Genomic DNA, 19419 nt, shown 5'->3' on the forward strand with positions numbered 1-19419 from the left:
AGCACGGCCGTGTAAGCAAAGACTCTTATCAGGCATACACACAGTGGGGTGAAATCAGGTCTGCAGGGAAAGCCTGACCTGTGCTCTCCTGATTTTCCAGATCCCTGACAGCAATTCTGTTCTTTTGACGTAGTTTTTAACAACTTTGCAACAGCTCTTATGCCAAAGATCTTTATTAACTTAGCAAAATTGCTTCAATTGCTGAAACAAAGTCTGCTGTAGGACAGAATTAAAACACTTTTTTAGATGACAGCAGCAGTTAGGATATGAAATAATGGTTATTGGAATGGTTTCGGAGCACGTTTATGTACTTGTTTCTCTACTAATACCCATCTTTGTCATGGAACAAAACTATAAGCAAAACCCCATCTATTTTAGTTAGCCCAGAAGTAGAAATCTCTAGATGGTCACTAGCCACGAACAAGGGCACATGGAAATTGGCATAGGACAACTGTGCGGTTTAGTTTCAATGTGCAGAAAACTAAGTTAAAGTAAGCACGGGTGATTGAAGTAATATTGGTATCCTACAAAAATGGGGCAAAGGCTTAAGGGGACAAATTGTTCGCAGCAGTATTTCTGCCCAGATTAGTAGCTGTGTCTTCAAATCTGAGCTGGCAACAAGCCAGCCTTCGTCTAATCCAGCAATTCTCCTCCTCCTCAGGATAATGACATGCTTTGGAAATTATCATCTTGCATCAAACCCCTTACCCATTTCCCCTAAAGCGCACTTACTAAATTCTTCTCATTCACACGCCCTCCAATCTAGGCCATCCGAATGAAGGATCATATGTAGTAAGTCAGGAATCCTGCTGCTGTCACTCCTTGCTTTCCTTCCCAAGAGGGATACATATTACAGCTGGTTTAACTAATCTGTCTCAGAAATCTGGTCTGCTACTAAATGAGCTGCTAGTTTAGCAGTAAAACAATTGCACATAATTCTGATGCCGCACAGGGACACTTATTTTCTGTGCATTCCCGCTCCTTCAAGTAATTTCAACTACTTTTCTGCATTAATGGATCCTCGCTTATTAGAGTCACAAGGCAAAAAATAGATATTCAGGAAGTATAAAGCTCTCGATTCATCTTCTAACCGAGGGGACCCCAGTCCCACCACAAGCAGCTCTCCAGGGAGGGTCTCCGGCACCCAAGTCCCAGCGTGCCAAGTCTCTGTCTTTACCCGCATGCACTAGGCAGGCTCCAAAACTCAAAGCAGGCAGAACCAGTAAGTTTTCCTTAATCATCATTCACCAAACAATAAGCTCTAACTCTAAAAAAAATTAAATGTGACAATACCATAAAATTAAACTATTTTATACAGTGCTACAGCTGTATATAATACAGCTCTATGAGATCCCCCTGCTACTCTGAAATTGCTATGAATACCACAGTCATCATTTGTTATTAGTTCGGCTGATTTAACGCAGGTTTAGGGTTTCAGAGTTTTGTTAGGACAAACTTCTCAAACATAAAATTTTATGCTGCTTTTGAGGGTAAATATAAATTGAGTTTCTAACTATGGCCTGTCTCAACCTCTCAGCCATAAATGTTGAGTTTGTATCCAAGGATTAAAAGCGATTTGATGTGCTATTAAAGTAGCACAGACACACAAAGCTTGGCCGCTCTTGCCGCCGCAGGTCGCGACGGCGGGCTGGAGCACGTACATATGCGGGAAGGTCTCTCGAGGGACACAGCAAAGTGCCAAACAGCTAACTTTTCCATTAATTAAATCTACGTTAGGCGCAATAGGTAGTAAGCAGAGAGCTGACGTTGCACCTGCCAGTGCTTTACTGCATTGGCTTGGCCACGAGCACGTGCTGCACGTCGATGCCTGCGTGAGCCCCTCGATTACATCGAGCTCCCTGGGCTTCGGAGGCAGAACCACCCCGAGTTGCACACACTTTCTGCGTTTCCCGTAATCTACGAGTATGTGCCCCAGTTTTTAAAATGGGCACAGAAGCGTTTTGATGGTTACAAGGAGCAAAAATCGGTAATCTGACCATTTCCCTGAGATCAAGACGGCAGCATGTTTTTGAGGGAAAGTTTATAAAGCAACTCAGATCCTTTGATTTGCTCAAGTTCCTGGTAGCAAGTGTATGACCATAACCATTCCCCAGGAGTCCTACACAAACAAGGACGGCATCAGGCACCCCATGGAAACACAGGGCTGCCTCCCGAATAACCCAAGTCACAGACGCATTTTAAAAAATACCTAATTACCCATTGCAAACCCCTTGGGGAACGTAAGAGTGTCAGACAAAATACCCGCGGCCCGACCAACACTCAGAACGGACACATAAAATAACACTTCTGAGGTTAATACACAACCAGAAGTGAGATGCAGAGCGTATCTACCTTGACTTTGGTGGGTCTGAAGGAGACCCCAACCTGCAGCAAGATGCAGGGCAGGACAGGGATGAAAGCTAAAGCTGTTTTGGCAGAGATGACCTAGCAAACAGCAAGTGGCTCTCGATAGCTGGTACCTGACTCAACTATTTAATTATAGCATCTTCAGAATTACTTCTATACAACGCAATTAACTTCCTTTAGCTTTCAAGGAAGGCTTTAATGAGCGCCGATGCTCCCCCGCCACAGTCCTGCCGTGGCAGTGCGGGTACAGGAGAGCAGCTCACGGTCTGGGTTGTGGGACCACGTCAATCCCTGCCCTCCCCGGAGAGGGAACCCGTCACTCCATGTTGGCTAAAGAGAATTCTTAGCCACACAACAGAGGCAGAGAAAGGAAAATTAAATTAAAACTCAAACTTACCCTTTTTCTTGTTTTTGACTGAACTTGGACCTACAAAGAAAAAAAGAAAACTAGTGAAATTCAGTGAACATTTAATCTTAGAAAATCCCCACTGCCACCAACACCCACCGACCCAGAGGGTGCCTCTCCAGAGCTGGAACAAAACTGGCAACAAAACCGGTAAGCCAAAGATGTATGTAGAGTTTTCTGTTTTCTGCAAACAATAGCTGTGAAGGTATAACGATTTTACCGAGACCCAGATCTGCTTTACCCTCTCTGAGACCTGCAACCCGTGGCTGGTATAACACAAGTGAGTGAGTTTTGGTGGGCATCTCTCTCCCTTACTGCAAAGATGAGTTAAACCATCTGCTCGTGGCCAACGGCAAAGCTCAGGTGACAGATGCTCTTCAACCTTGAGCCAGAGCTTTACTCCCAGATACCAGCTTAGTTCCAGCTCTGCTGAACACTGCTCAGAGTTTTGCCCCGAGATTTGCCGTAGGTATCCCCTGAAGTCACTGACAGAAGTACAGCGCGTCAAACCTTCAGACAGCAGAAATCCTGAGACTCAACAGAACCCATTTAAAAATACGATCCCTAAGCAGCAGATTATTTTTCAAGTGGACAACGGATGCATCTGTGGTCTGTGCGGCCATACGTGAATTTTCTCTGTTAGCTTGAAATCGCCACGCTTAACATTTAAAGCTGACACACTTTACTTCCCGATGAGGACAGGTTAGAAGAAAGTTAGCATGACTCAGCTCTCAGCAGTAACCCACACACTTGCAAGCCAAGTTGTTTAAAAATAATAATAAAATACCAAAAAAACCCAATAGCAAAGAATTAGTATGAACTGGCTTATTTAAACAATGGGAGTACAAGCCTCCCTAGCAAGAAATGAAAATATTTATAGTGAAGCTGAGAAACTACATGACTTTTTGAGCAGAGGCTGAAGTGTGAAACATGTTCCACTGCTTCCTCAAAAATTAATCACGGATGGGAATGAACTGCAAAAATCCCCAAATACTCCCTTGCTGTTCATCAGTGAAATCCCTCTAAAATCCGGGTTTAAACACGTATCAAAGACTGAAATCACCTTTAACTGAGATACACTTACAATGAATGGAAGGTAAGGAGGTAGCTTCGAGTCTGCAGTGGTAGAGAAAGACAAATTACCAATTAGTACAGAAGTGCCATGTTCCCATGGCTAGTTAGAGTAAAGATGAGAGAAGCACCAGAGAAATACCCAGCAACCTTACTGATGCCTTTTCAACAGGAATATGAATTTAATTATTTGGGTCATGGGAAAATTATGGTATTATCTAATTTATTATTTCTGCTAATTTACTATTTTTTTGTTAATCCATACATTCACAGTATTAAAACATGTAGATAGCACAAGCCATAGGTTTCTAACCAATGCCAGTCCCAGTATCTTGTTTGGTAAATACCGACAGGCTCCTCTTTTTGCATTTTCTGAGCTCCCGCGATGCAGAATGAGCCGCAATCATGCTGGCGATCTCCGCCAGCCCTCATCTTAGAGACCAGCTAGTTAATAACATTTTCAGTGAAGAGAAAGAACTTGTCTGGGGGACATAATTTAAAAAAAAACCCCAAACCCCAAAACCCAACACAGCAAGCGAAATGCAAGTGCTGTGTATGTGTCTCTTCAGACCTCGGAGTCACGAGAGTTTATTTCATGTTATATATATCACACCATTAGCGCTATAACCAGAGTGAAAGTACAAATAGCTGTGGCGAGCCAAACACATTTGAAATGGATGGAACCAATTAGCTTCAAAGATGAATGGGAGGAATGAGAACCACATGCGATGTCAATGTTCACAGTCTATATTACAACACACGCATCTGTTCCAGGCACGGCAGAGAGAGATGTTACGGCTGTGCAAGTGAATCTTTCGACAAACACAAAAATACTTCTGACATGAAAAAAACACAGTATTATTAGCCTTGGGAGCTTCTGAGTCTCTGGGGTTTGCATCTGTTCATCTCCCAACAGGAGGGGGTGGATAATTTAATTGTAGCAGGGAGCCATAAGGTTCATCCGATATACCAGAAGACAGAATTTTCCTCATTTTTGCTCAAAATGGTAAACTCATCGGCTCTTTCTCAATTTAGTCTAAAACCGTAACAAAGTCTCTTACTGAGTTTGAGAAGCAGAGTGCCACCAAAATACCAGATCTATCTTCCCCTCAGTACGAAAGGTGCTGAGGTGCAAGGCTTGAAAACTTTAATTGATATACGTTGTCCCAACATTTATGTGCAGAGGAAAAAAAAAAAAATCCTTTCTGCCATGCTTTTCTGAGGCCACACCCCAATATTTAAGCAATAAAGCCTGTTAAATGCTGCAGGGGTTGAACACATACGACACACTGGTTATCTGTTCATTGATGGAGCAGGTTAAATACCTACAAGTTAGGCAAGCGTAAGTCTTTCCTAAAGTCTCCTCCTCCACCGTTAATGCCACCTCACCATCCCACTCCTCCTGCAGAGAGGCTCCCTGTCTCAAGCCTTTTTACACCACCCACGTTTATTTAGCGTAGTTTCACGGAGGCCATTAGATGACTTGATTCCAAGGAAGGTCTATGAAAAGACACTTTTTTTTTTGCTCCAAGATGCGGATTATAGGCATGTGCACTACTTTCCTCTACAGTATCAAAAGCCTTATAAAAAAAACAAGTTACAGGATACCTACTGCTGCTTCGGAGTCCGCAAGACCTGCCATCTCCTTGTAGAAGGAAATTGGTTTGACTTGAAGAATTCTCCACTGATCAACACTGTCTGCTACCGCTCTCGCCTCTGTTTTCAGGGGCTTTACCACAGCACGTTTGAGGATTTATTCCAGTCCCGGCAGGATCTGAGAGCAACCTGACCGGTCAGCTGTTCCTCAGCACCTCTTTTTCCTTCTTTATAAAAATAACCTCGAGTTTGCTTTTCTGCACTTTTCTGGCATCACCTCTGTTCCTCATGAATTCCTTTAAGTATCTGTTATGAACGTACTGGAGATCAAGCCCATGGCCTTGGCTGCTGGTATTAATCACGACAGCTACACAAGCGTAGCTGTTTTTCTCCGTATGTGCTTGTGCTCGACTGTCGTACTACTTCTTTGTACCAATCCCACCTATCTCCCACCTCCTTTCCGCAGGCTGTCTGCTCGTGTTTGAGGTCAAACCGGACCCCAGACCTAGGAAAGTCCATCCCCTTCTACATGTCCTGTCTTTCATCTGAAATTACATTTATGCTTATGCTCTAATCCCTCCTTGAAGGAGCTGTCAGCTCTATTCCACCTCTCATTTTAGCTTTCCTTTGCAGAGGAGGGGAAGTTGACAAGAACTGTTAATACAGAAGGGGACCGGGATATCAGAGAGGACAGGCTGGATGGCTTTGAAGCGTAATAAGCACGGAATGAGATTCAGTCATACAAAATGCATAGTCCTATAAATTATATATACATGGGGAATAATAAACTTTTCTGCTGGATGGTGGAGCTCCTCAGATGGAGCTGCGGAAGACAACGTCTGCACGTACCGAGTTGCTGTCGCACAGCCAGGAAAGGCAGAAATACAATCCTAAAAGATCAGTGGAAACACCTCCAGCAGACATGGGGCAATACTGATGCCACTCAGTAGGTAGGAGTGAAAATCCTGGGAGTAACGCAGTCAATCCTGATCAACTACATACAGAAAGATCAATTTAAATGAGAACAATTTCACAGAAGGGCTCCTGGGAAGGTCAAGAAGTAGTCAAGCAGAGCTTGCCTGGTTGGCCATCAACGCTGGGAAAGGGTTGACAGCACCACTGCAAAAGGCTACGGTGATGGGCACGGAGGGAGAAGACCTATTAGGGCTCAAAGAACAGCACTGGCATGTCCTCACATGTGCAAACTGCTCCCCAAGACCATTAAGCTGGGAACGAGAAGGCTTCTTCTAACCTCCAGAAGGAGGAGCACAGGTTTGGAGGGGGTCTTCTGGCTCAGAGCAAGCCCTCTGGCGTCATGGGTCACTGCTTAGAAGTCTCTCAAAAGTTCATCAGTCCCTTTGGAAAGTGGTGAGGTTATTTTTGCCTAACTACTAAAGCCACAGCTACTAAGCTATGAAGAAGGCTGCTAGCCTGACTTGAAACGTTTAAGCTAGCTACCTGATCTACTTCTAAAATTTATAATCTCTTTCACTGGATTTCCTGTAGGAAAAGCCCACCGACTCCTGCTGTAATAACTCTGGCCAGTTCTATCATCTGCCAGCTGAGTTCTTCATCACAGGACGGGATTTCCCCAGCAAAGGTGTTAGAGCAGCAACGCTGCGCGTTGGGCTTTTGAAGACCCTGGCTTTGAACAGCGCTTGAGACCTAGACTTCTCCAACAGCTTATTTTCCACATCTGTTGGGAAAATAAAAGGGGATGGTAACAGAAAAGGAGGGAATATAAAACCAGCAAGAGTGGTAAAGTTCGAGGGAAAGGTTCAAGCAGGAAAAGGCAGCTCTATATGATAACAAAAACCCCCAACCCAAACAAAAAAGCCACCCTGGAAGCCTTCTGCCTGCAGAGCCATCCAGCTGGGCATCTATCTGCAAGGGGAAGGCTCCAAGCAATGCCAAGTCACTGCTCCTAGCAGAAGCACTACGGCCACGGGTTTTAGCACTGAGCCACTTCAGATGCAAGGTTCTCACCTAAGCTGAAGAAAAAATTTGCAATAGATGAGTTGTTGTTGGGTAAAACTGCACCTGTGGCCCAGCAAGCAGCAGAAGACATCTAATTGTGCTTCAGGGAGCACGGTCTAGTCCCCAGCTTCTGCAGCCCTAGCATCTGCTGGATCATTTCCAAGTGCTTCAGAAAAAAACAGATGGTGATGCAACTCGAGGATATTACATATGACATGTTTTCTTTTATAAAGATTAATAGAGTTTACTCCCCTCCCCTCCACCCTGATTTTTCTTTCTGCACGCTACGCGCTGCTATGATTTACTATAAATACAAAAATATCAAAAACTTCTTTAGGACATATGCTGATATAAATAGTATATTAAAAAAACCCTGTTTATTAGTTGTGTGTGTGGATTAACAAGAAATAGTTTAAATTCCTGCAAAACAGTTCAAACTGGTTTTATTGATGGGAACAGATCTTTGTAATTATGCTTATTTTATATAAAACCTATAAAAGGTTGACCATTATAGAAATCAGTCAAACAAAGGACGAGTACCTAGGAAGGCTGCTGAACTCTCTCAAATTCTCAGTTGGCAAGAGCAGAACAAAGTTGATGAGTGCCACTACCATATCCTAGCAGCATCCACATTCAATTCAGAACAAAGACATCTACTGATGTCTTCAAGGTGTTCAACCAGTTTCGGAAAGGTACCCAACCTGTTTTCAGCATTCACTGCTTGACCCCAAGATTATTAAGGCATCCCTTTTCTATATTCCTAGCACTAAGTTACTATAGTATATCATCAATCTTGTTACCTAAGCACGACTCTGGTTTGGGGAATATTTAAGACCAGATAATACAACTGAGCCATCTCCATATTGCCATCACCACTCTGCCTCCGAGAGATGAGAAGATGGTACTGACAAGTTATCCTCAGCCCAGGTTACAAACAGAATCAGAGACAAAATCTTGATGACTGATGAGATGTTAGTGTCTTCCAGAAACGTCACATCGCTTCTCACTCATTCATAAAACAAGCATAATGTGACCTGAAATCAGTAAGTCCACAGCTACTTTCAAGATGAACATCTAATTTTGAAGATAAAAACAGAAGCGGGGAGCTCTATGTGAGTTATCTAATATGCCTGTTTTAAAAACTATATTGTCTTTGTGCACTAAAAAAAAAAAAAAAAATCGCAGCTTTTTCTTTGAAGTATGAGCTTCTGGCTGTAGTTGGAAGAAGAATATCAGATTTAATGATCACTGTTCTCAACAGCTATGGAAATTCGTGTAAATATTTTTCCAAATCCTACTAACCATCTGGTTTAACAAAGAGACTACTTGCTAAATCTCAGACAAAGCTCTGAATACTGCCCAAATCCACCAGTAACTTCTGGAGAATAGATAGCTAACAGAATTTGAAACGAGCTCCTGGACATTAGTTGGGAAACCATTACTAATGGAGATGAAAACAGAAGCCGAGCGTGACAACCAGCCTCTGCAGTCCAGCAGATGAGCGTCCCAGGACTCAAGTCCTGCTAACCGTTCAGCCCAGCAATGCAGGGTGTTTCCATCTCTCACAGAAAGCTCTGACCACCAAGTGCCCTCCAGCTGTGCAGGTTTCCACCTCTCCAGGAGGGAAGTTCTCTGCCACTTGGGGCTTCCTAAAAAGAGAGGGGCAAAGCAGCTACTAAAATGTTACCGCGTTCCTGACCCGTGCCTGGGAACTAACCAGTCCTGTCAACTTTCGCAAACCTTAAGACCAGAAGGAACCATTATGATGACCAAGTATTAAAGAAGTCCTACCCGTTAAGCCTCCCATCAACCCCTCTATCTCTATTTCACCAATACTACAGGTGGATGGGGTGGAAAGAAAAGCTCAAGCGCTACCTGAGATTTCAAGCGATGCAGAATCTACTACCTTCTTTGATGTAAGTTGTCCCAATGAATAACATCAAAAAACTCCACTTTAGTCAAACCTCCGGAACTCAGTTGTTTCATTTACAGAACTGGTGTAATGATATTTACTTCATTCACATGGGCATGAGATATGTAAGGCTTTTCAAATATTTTTAAGTGTGGCGTTATTAATGCCAGACTATGGCGGAGTTGGGGAAAGAAGGATGTTAGCTCCCAAACACATGCTTAATCTAGAACATGTGGTTTTGGGGGAGGTTTGGAACCAATATGTTTTCAACATTTTCAGGAAATTTGGTCTATCCAGATGAAAGCTTCTTGGACCCTACTGAAATATCAGTCAGTGATACTAATACTGAAACAAGATAAATTTTTTGCCTTCCCTGAAAAAGAAAGTGCTTCTTCACCAATTCCAGAGAAAAAGGCAACAGATCTTGAAGAGCAGCTTTGGTGTTATTACTCCAGAATATTTAGAAAATACGATAAATTGTAGATCTAGGAAAATATCCCAGAAGTAAAACACATCATATGCTACTCAAAACTTCTGGCATGCCTTGTCAGAGTGTTTTTTTTTGGGGGGGGCGATGAGGAAGGGAGGTCTTCTGCTAAGTGTTGGGGAAAGACACTGCCTGCAATTACAGGCAGAATGGCTGAATCCAAGCTAGGGATGCAATGTCCCTGGTACAAGGCTAGTACTAATTTCAATAAAGCAGAATATAGTGAATATATTACATAACAGAATGGTGACCTCATTGTACAAAGTGGGTGATGGATGAAACAGTGCTGTTTGATATATTAGTATGTAGGCAGAGCCCAAGGCCATTCAGTTTTATCTTAACGACCATTGTTGCTTCTCTCTCTGCTTTTGTTTCCATTTATTTTAAACTCTTCAAAATTCATGTGTGAACACAGTCACCCTTAATTGTCTTTTTCTGGTGACATCTTAAATTGAGATGCTCTATGCCAGCATCCCATGAAACAGCGTTCTCTCCTTGTCCTTCACCTAACAGCATCTTCCTTCCACGGCAATACCAAGAGTCACGCCTGGAGGACATCCCAGCCTGCTCTACCCTCACTGAACTTAAACTCTGTGCACAGTAGAAACACAGGCCCTACATTTCAGAAGTCTTTGCTTAGTGGTAGCCCTGTCATATTCTGGAGTTATAGGCTGCTAAGTCCCCAAGACTGGCTTGGACCCAATTTAGAGCTGACACTTCTTCTGATACCCCACCGCTGTGCTAAATTAAACTGCCTAACACTCAAAGCCAGTCTCCTCCAGCCCGAGAGATCAAGAAGAGTTTGCAGCTCATCTTGTACTCTTTTGAGGCACTCCCTTGCCTACATCCACTTATTGAGGCTATTCTTCATCTCTTTTACCGACTTTTCACATGCCTCCATGTGTCTCCAGGGGAAGTATCCTGCACTGCGGTCTCCCCCGACACTTCTGGGACGCTGTGCGGCTTGGCCAGAGGGTCTGAGAAGAGCCTGTGCATCAACACCAAAGGCTGAGAATCATTTCTCTTGTGGTGAGTTAGGTATGAGAGTGGCCTTCTGCTGCCTCACTGCTCTTCTCTGAGCAATCCGTCAAAGGACAAGCCTACATCCATGTGTCATCCAGATGATCAGATGCTGCTCCAGCCTGCTCCCTCCCTATTCCTCTGATCCCATACACCAGACCCCAGTTCAAGCTTATCGGTCTGAAAACAAATGGAGAGAAGTCACAGCTCATCCCTGCCCCATCTCTCGAGTCCCTGGAGTGACACTAGATGCCAGAGAGCCACAACCTCTCTTCCTCAGAGAGCTTCAGACGATGTAAGATCTCATCACGTAACAGGTTTTTTTTGCTGTCGCCAAAGTTTTTTTTCTCCTGGCAATGCTCAAGAGATATTTTTGCCTGGTTTGACAATTAAAAAACAGGACTCTTCACATCAGGCAATAACTTGGTCAAGCTCATAAGGAATGGGAGGACAGTTAAATGCAAATATACAGACATAATGGCCAACAGTGACAGTAGGTTGTGATGTACTTTATGCTGATCTTCAAATCATATTAAAGGGAAAAAAAATATCTGTAGTTACTGCAGTTCAAGATGATTAGAACTGAAGTGCAAGCAAAACAGACAGACCTAGGAGACCATCAGTCAACAACCTGTTTCACTGGTCCAGGTAAAGGTGCCTTGTTGACCAACTGCCCTCTGCCCCAGCTGGAAAGGAGGGAAGGAGTAAGACGAATGTAATTGCTCTCATGCATTTACCAGGTTTTTCCACCTTAAAAAGGACGGTGCGACTCGTAGGTCATCAGCTGCTGTTTGAAGGGACCCGCGCTGGAGCACATAGAGACCCGCCAGCCCTGTGTACCTCTTAAGGGCTTTTTGGCATGAGGAACAACATAGGTCCAGGGTCACGGAAGCACCAGGCTGGAAAAGCAACCGTCCTTTCGAAGTCTGTCACCTCTGTCATGGTGTTGGTCCCGCTTTGGGGGAGAGGGCTGGATCCAGTCACCTCCCGGGGTCCCCTCCACCCTACGTTACTCCACGACCTCAGCTCTGCTTCTCCAACAGCCAGAGCTCTGCTAATCACCACTACTCACTGCTTTCTCAATAAGGCAGAGGTATCCTGACTCACTGCAACAGGAATTTCCATCACTTTATACAACGTAAAGAACAACCAAATTGATTTCTCTCCTCAATCCCATTCAGGTCCACTTTGGGATTGGTGGCAAGGTACCAGGACAGCCTACTGATACCATGAAGGCTTTTAATAACAATATTCAGTCTCCACTGAGTAGGTGCAAGCACACCACAGCGCAAATGTGTTCATGAACAAAGACAAAACCCTGCTCCCAATTAACTACAGAGCCACTGTTGCTGGCAAAATAATATTGCACTGCCTTCGCAAAAACACAAAAACCCAATCAAACATAAATCTCCACCCTTCTTAACTTTGCTCCCACATAATCAGTCCCAGCCAAGTTCCTGGGGTTCACACCAGAACCTGTGGCCATCATATTTCATTTTCCACACTCTCACTGGCTATGGAAGAAGAATATGATGTGCCTTTTGTTTTCCTTCAGGCACTTAGGTTGGATTCCAAATGCTGGTTCTTTACAGCAGAGCTGACAAACAACATTACTATTTCTAATTCAAGTATCTCAAGGCTTTTTTTGGCTTGCTGGCTGGACTCGCAAGGCTTATTTTCTATACACCACTGCACCCTATTGCTTACTTTATCAATACCACATATTTGAATTCAACAATTTAAAGCGTAGTATTACAGCTGTGTTTTTATTTTGTTTGTTTTATTTGGTTGTTGCTTAACACAAAACATTCTGACATTTTAAGTCATATCCCACTAAGATAAACAACTAACATATGTCATGAATTCCAGTAGAAATGATTCCCAAGTGGTGCTGCAGCAAGGTTTTAACCAAGCGTACGAAAGGCTCTCTGAAATTGTTTGCTGGATGTTTTAAATGCACTCTTCCCCACCACAGCTATCCATAAGGAATCGAGGGCAGGTGGGAGGAAATCTCTTCGACTGTCTCATCCCTGTAGAACTTCACATGTTTTTCTTCCTCCCGTATGTAATTCTGCCTAATTGGATCGAAAACCTCTGTAGCGTTGAACAGCTGTCTGTAAACTGACGGTTTAATTACACGGAGTAGCATGGGATCTATATCCAAAGATGTATCTGTGTGCATATACATGTACTTCCATTTGTATGAATCTGAAAAGGGGTCTGAAGGAAACCCAAGAGAGACCCCACCACTCTTCGGGAAGCCAAAGTCAAGTCCCTGCAGCAGTCATGACACAGCAAAGCGCTGCCTGGCTCAGCCAACTCTTGAGTTTACCCATTCACAGCATTTCAAACAGATTAACAGACCTCACCAAATCCTGCTCGCATTAACGAGATGAGTTACAAATCCAACAATGTTGCTATACATCATGGCCAACAAAGCCCTAATGAAAACATGCAACTACCGTGCCTCATTCACAACTTTTTCCCCAAAGAGTTTCCCAGTGGTGGTGGTGGTGGTGGTCAGCTTTGGGCAACAGTAATTTTCTTATAGCTAATGTATCTGGTCTACTATAACTGAGCGGATTTTTAACGAGTGCCCAGACAGGCCACAAATTGAAGACAACTTCACAATTCCCATCCCCAGCAAAGCAGCTCTGCGTTTGGCTATTCAGTCCCACCCCAGCCCCCACAGACAGAAAAACAAGCTTATTCAGCCCAAGATCCGCAGAAGGCAGATACCCCGTAGTCACTGCAGCAGGACCCTGAGCCTGGACTGCCATACCTGGCCATTCCAAAAGGTATACGTGATCCAGCTCAGCACCAGTTCCTCAGCTTTTGTGCTAGAGCTGATCTGCGACCAGATGGGCTTGGAGCATGTGCTAAGCAAACTTGTGTCTGCCTGCAAAATACTCGGTGAATGTGGCCAGAGAGCCAGTTTATTCACAGAAATCAAAGCTCAGCTGCAAATACTTCAGCAAGACAGACAATAGAGCCTCTCATACTGTGGGAAAGAAATCACTAGCTCCTAGTTGAGTTCAGCATTTACAATGTTTGGTGCATGGCATCCATAGTTCAGATGTACACATAATTCCGATGCAATCGCATTCCTGCCTGGCTGGAACATCTGTTCTCCTCTCATTAGTCCTGGCCATGTTTTGTAACAGAAGAAACTATCTGAGATTCCTGAAGTTCAGTATTTGACCTGAGGCGTTATGAAAAGCCCCGGTTTTCAGAAGTGGAATTCATACGGAATCACCAGTGACTTCTAATAACACTGGTCCCTGCTTAACATGCAGCTGTAAAAAAAGCTTAGAAGTTTAGTTCAAGTTTCAGCAAAGCCTGCTGACGCACACACTGTGGGCTACGCACTGAGGATCCTTCAGGACAACTCTGAAATCCACCCAAAAGCGGAATCAGTGCAAGTATCTGAAAATGCAACCCAAGGTGAGATTCTGACCAGAGAATTCCTTCTCAAGCCTTCTGAATATCCTCGGCATCTCAAAATCTTCCAGCGGTCATCCCACCACCTTATCCAAACCAGACAGGAGGTACCAGAGAAGGACAAACACACACCAGAGCAGCTCTACGGATGGAACAAATCAACAGCACCTAATCACGCCTTTGCAAATATTAAGAATAATGAAGCAGGATTTCTTTTGCAACAATCCAGATCACAACTGGAAGGGCTGGTGAAGAAAACAGGGGGCAAACGGAGGTTGCGTATGGATCACGACACATCGACCATTACACTGTGAACCCTGTGACCTGGAACAATTCCTCATCACGGCCACCGCGCAATTAGGCTTGTACCTCTCCCAGCAAGTTAATTGCTTTTAATATTTAATAGCCAATTGGGACAGCACCATACCAGACTTCAGTGAAGAATTCCGGACTCCATCAGTTTTCAGACCCTGGTTCCTTCCTGCTGACTGATGCAGCACATCCTCATGAAAATATCACCCTCAACGTACACTGCAGGAATGAACGTCGCCACTCAGGCTTTCAGCAACACACGCCTTCTAGGTACAGAAAGTGACTCCAAAATCTTTAAGCTGAAGTAGCATGTTGGCTCAAGCCTAGATGTTTACACCTCCGCTTTCCCAATGCCCTTGGGCTACATGGAGCTTCCCTCAGATTATGCCTTGCTTGGGTATCTACCACATCATGTCCCTGGATGACAAACAACTGCCTATGGTTTCCCAAGACAGGCTTCAGCAAAGATCGTTAATGGACACGGCAGCAAATTTGACCTCAAAGTAATTTCAGTATTAAAAAAATGAATTCAGAGTAGTTTGAACCAAGGACATGCTGAAAATGTTTCAGCTGTCTAAAAATTTATTCCCTTAAAAGTTATACCTAAAGCCAGAAGATCCCCTTTAACATCATCTTCACCTTTGCTTTCACTCATTTCCAGAAATGACATGGTATTAATCTACCACTGCTGTAACAGAGCTGAAACCAGCACCTAAACATTATTCTGGCTTTTTAGCCAGTTGTTAAGCTTCTCTGGATCTGTCTCAGTGGAAATGTTGGTTAGAAATGAGCACAGACACAAGACGTTAGTCTAAAATACATTACCTATATATTTATCACTGTACCTTCGTGGCTGAAAAGTGCCCGAGGTATAAGAACTTAGACAGCTACCTGCCTTATTATCATAAGCATAGGTATAACACGTAGGTAAGGATCTGTAAATGAGCTGTAGTTCTTAATTTTACCATAGTAATAACAAGTACTGACAGCAACATCACAGGAAAGGGATGGAGACTGTCCACGAAGATTCAAACATCATCTTAATTCCCCCCTTCTCCCATTTTGGGGGAAATCACAGAGAAATTCTGGGGGAAATCACTAAGTGCAAGCACTCTGTGGTGAGCTTTTCTTTTGGGATTGTCTCCTGCGCTCCAGTATCCAGGAAATGTTCTGTATTTACCGAGTGCTCATCACCATGGTTTCGGAGCACAATAAGGCTCTATCGCCCTTCATACATCTGCGTTTCTGGGAATGCCTGGGCTTTGGGGAATTGCACGGGGCCGACACAAAGGCACCGATTGTTCTGGAGGCAGAGGGACGAACCTGCCCTTTCCAAAGGAGAGGAAGCCGGCAGGAAAAGTTGCTATTGTGATCTAGATATTTAAAAAAAAGAAAAGAAAAGAAAAAAAAAAAAGAAAGAAAAGCCCTATTGCATCGTCAGCGCTGCTGGGTCGGCTGCGGGACCAGGGGCTGCCCGGGGGGACGGAGGGACCCAGGCACCCCCGGCCAGACCCTGGCACCAGCCACCTGCTAAACCATCCCCAAACCATCCTAAAACCACCAAGCGAGTACTAACAGGCTGAACCCACGTAGCTGGCGCATCACTTCCAAAGCTCCAGGTAGAAGCAGGGATCGAGACGAGCTTCTGCTCTCCCAGAATTTAATTTTCATTTCAACAAAAGCCATTTGCAGCACTGAAACCCATGAGTTCTCATCAAGGACTTTCCTCGGCAGTAAGGTCTGCCAAAGTAGTAGGAACCAAATTGTTGTCAGCTTAAGGACAGCCATCTGCTCAGCCTCTTCCCAGCTGCCATGCTCCAAATCAAAGAATGGATAACAATCACTTATGTTTCTCACCAAGCTCAATATGAAAAAATCTAGGAAGGGAAAAAAAAAAAAAAACCCAAACCAAAAAGCAAAAACCAAACAAACCAGGAAAGCAGCACGGCAGGGATCTAACTGGGAACAGAGATGAAAGTAGGAGAAAAAGAAACTAGTTTGCTTTTTTTTTTTTAAAACAATGTTTTTTAAAGAGTCCTATTGACATCTGCTTTGTAAATGCTCCGTCATTATTTATAACCTCAAGAGCACGGAATTGTCTCTGTAGTTACAACCATGCTACTCCCATATTTTGGCTTTGTTAGCAAAGAGCCAGCAGCATTTTTACTGGTGCTCTGGGAATAGAGATCTAACATTTCATACACAGTTTATTTAAAAGTGGACTAATTTAACATTCTTGATGGTTCCTTTTAGCACAACTGTTGCTAATTACCAGCTCCAGAATGATTTGTTAATCTGGGAGCAACAGCGGTTCCACAGCAGCATAAATACACCAAGACAGAAAGGAAAGAGGGAAAAAGAGAGGAAAAAAAAAAAGACATTGAAGAGGGTCAAGTTTTAGTGAACTAAAGCAAATTAAGTGACAGGTGGAGTCGGTAACACCGAGTAGAAAGAACACCGTAAAATGGAGCTGGAAAGGGGATAATCCTGGTCCTTGAGAAGCAGAAAAAAATCGCGGCAATTTTTAAAGCTGCGCAAATGTTGGTTTTGGTGGCACGGACAGGAAGCTGGCTTGAAAGATGATCTGTGCTCCTCAGGACTGGGACAGGCATCAGCCTCCCGTTAATCCCGTCTGCCCGTGGCAGGGTGACCCACGCCAGAGCCGGGCTGGACAGACAGCGAGCGGAGAGGGGAGCCGGGCAGGCACCGCGTCCCAGGACACGACTTCGGCTTGTTTAATAGGTTCCAGGGCACTGTGCGTGGAGGGACACAAACAAAAATTAAGCAAACATGATCATAAAACACGACAAGTGGGTAGGAGGACTGAAGCTGGAGTCCTCAAAGGAGGAGTCCTTGACATACCGGAGTCGTGTTTGGAAGTGACAGGATCCAACCGATAGCTTTGCACTATTGCACACAACTTTTCTTGGGGTTTTTCGGCAAGCAACGAAGAGGCACCAAAGCAGCTTTGCTGCTCGTGGCCTCCCGTGTCCTGTCCCTCTGGCTCCGTGCTCTGGGCACGGCCACGGCCATCACCCTCCCCTGGCCCCACGGGACCAGCTCTGACCTGTCTCAAAACCACCCCTTTCACAGCAAATGACTTGAAAGCAAATTCTCCTAAAAGCAAAAACTTTTAGGAAAGGAACCGTGTTATCTTTGACATTTATAAATCATCAAAGCCATCCCGTTGTCGGTACCAAGACGAGCAGGACTCAAACAGCCGTGGAAGGGGACTGAGCAGCCTCCCTCCAACCACGGCTTCCACACTTGGATCACTTTGGTCTTTCACTGCATGTGTGAAAGGACTTGAAAGTTCATAAAATTAATTCCAGACAAATATTAGTGAGGCCTCAAGTGGAAAGCACATCTCCTTCCTTCTGGGAATTTATAGTTCATGCACTTTTATCTTCTGGAGGCTCTTTGGAGATCAAAGATTTGATCAACTTTCCCTTTGCAAAACTCATGAAGAAAACGGTGTTATCAGTACCGTGACATGATCTTATTTATTTTTTTCAATGATTCATTGTCCTTCTCTAAAAAGTAAGATTCCTTCATGTAGGTCTAAACCAAACAGCCTGAGTTGCACAAGAAAGCTATTGTGTTTATTTATTGATTTTATGGTTGTTACAAGGTCAATCCCTACCCTGACAGCTTACACTTGTTAAATACTGCTCTACCTAATAAAACTGAGATGGCCAAACACGAAGTAACTGCTTGCCAACATAACCCACCTTGCTAACACCACTGGGAAAATGACCTGTCGCTCTGGCAATTTTCCCCACCTCCATCACGCTACGGGGTCAAACCCCCTAACTGACAAAAAGACATATATAATCGGTGGAAGTGTGCTACGTTTCTGGAGTGACTCAGCTCTGATGCATTCAGGGAACATGAAATCTGGGAAAGGAGTGCAAGTTATAAAAGTAGGACACGTTTTCACCCGGACACAAGGATGATGAGAAAAGCCCTCCTTAGTCCACCAACTTTCAGCATCTATTTCTCACCGTGCAGCGATTCTCTGCACATCTGGCAATAGAAAGGCAGCACTTAGGCAGCCTAACGGACTAGGCTAATTCCTCCAAACATCTGCCTGCAGCACTCCATTTACACTGCTCGCATACAGTGGAAACTTGCTACTTACACAAACGACTTGCGAAGACACTGGAATAGATTTCAAGGAGTCTGTGCAAAAGGACTTGGATCCTGCCTGAGCCATCTGAGCATCAGAGCGACACTGGCTCTAAAGATGATGGACCACATTTAGCTGGAATCACTCAGGGAGTCTGTACCAAATGCATCATACTTGTCAGCGTTTTGGGGAGGAGGAATCCGGGGAGTTTCACGAAGCTCGCTCTTGGAGCAGAGCCACAGGGAAACACTTTTCCACTGTGAAACTGCGAAGGCTTCAAGGGAGATGGGAAACTGATGGAGCCAGGGAGCTGGAGAGGAAAACTAACGCTAGCCGAGAGGTTTATAACACAGTCAGGACTTGGGCTTAGCAGGCATCAAGCCACACACAAACTGCTACTCCTCCATTATTTCTTTCCCTACTTTCCCTGGCATCCAGTCCCCTTCTCCTCTCTGTATAAAAACGGACCTGTGCTTTTCTGCAGTAGGAAAGCGCGGGAGCTCTTCCAGGAGCTCGACCCGGGAAGCAGTCCTCATGTCTCAATGTAGTTGGACAATCATGAAAAGACAGCATTGGAAATAAAATTCCTCATACTGAAATCAGGCAGGATTCAAGCTAGGGGAAGGGACTGAAGGTGACGTTAGTTTTACTTCTTTCGGTATTTATTACTTATGTTCTCAACAAGCGTTGAGAGTGGTTTT

At 44.3% G+C, this 19419-nt stretch overlaps 1 protein-coding gene across 3 annotated transcripts in view; it reads right to left on the minus strand.

Annotated features, from left to right (window-relative positions):
• EDA (ectodysplasin A) overlaps positions 1–19419 on the minus strand; it is an 83552-nt gene that overhangs the window by 12064 nt on the left and 52069 nt on the right. For all 3 annotated transcript variants that reach the window (XM_052813662.1, XM_052813661.1, XM_052813660.1), the window contains exon 3: positions 2765–2794. In XM_052813662.1, the coding sequence (XP_052669622.1) occupies positions 2765–2794 (30 nt within the window). The remainder of the gene's footprint in view (positions 1–2764; positions 2795–19419) is intronic.

Source organism: Harpia harpyja, chromosome 18, assembly GCF_026419915.1.
Source record: "Harpia harpyja isolate bHarHar1 chromosome 18, bHarHar1 primary haplotype, whole genome shotgun sequence".
Lineage (NCBI taxonomy): Eukaryota > Metazoa > Chordata > Aves > Accipitriformes > Accipitridae > Harpia > Harpia harpyja.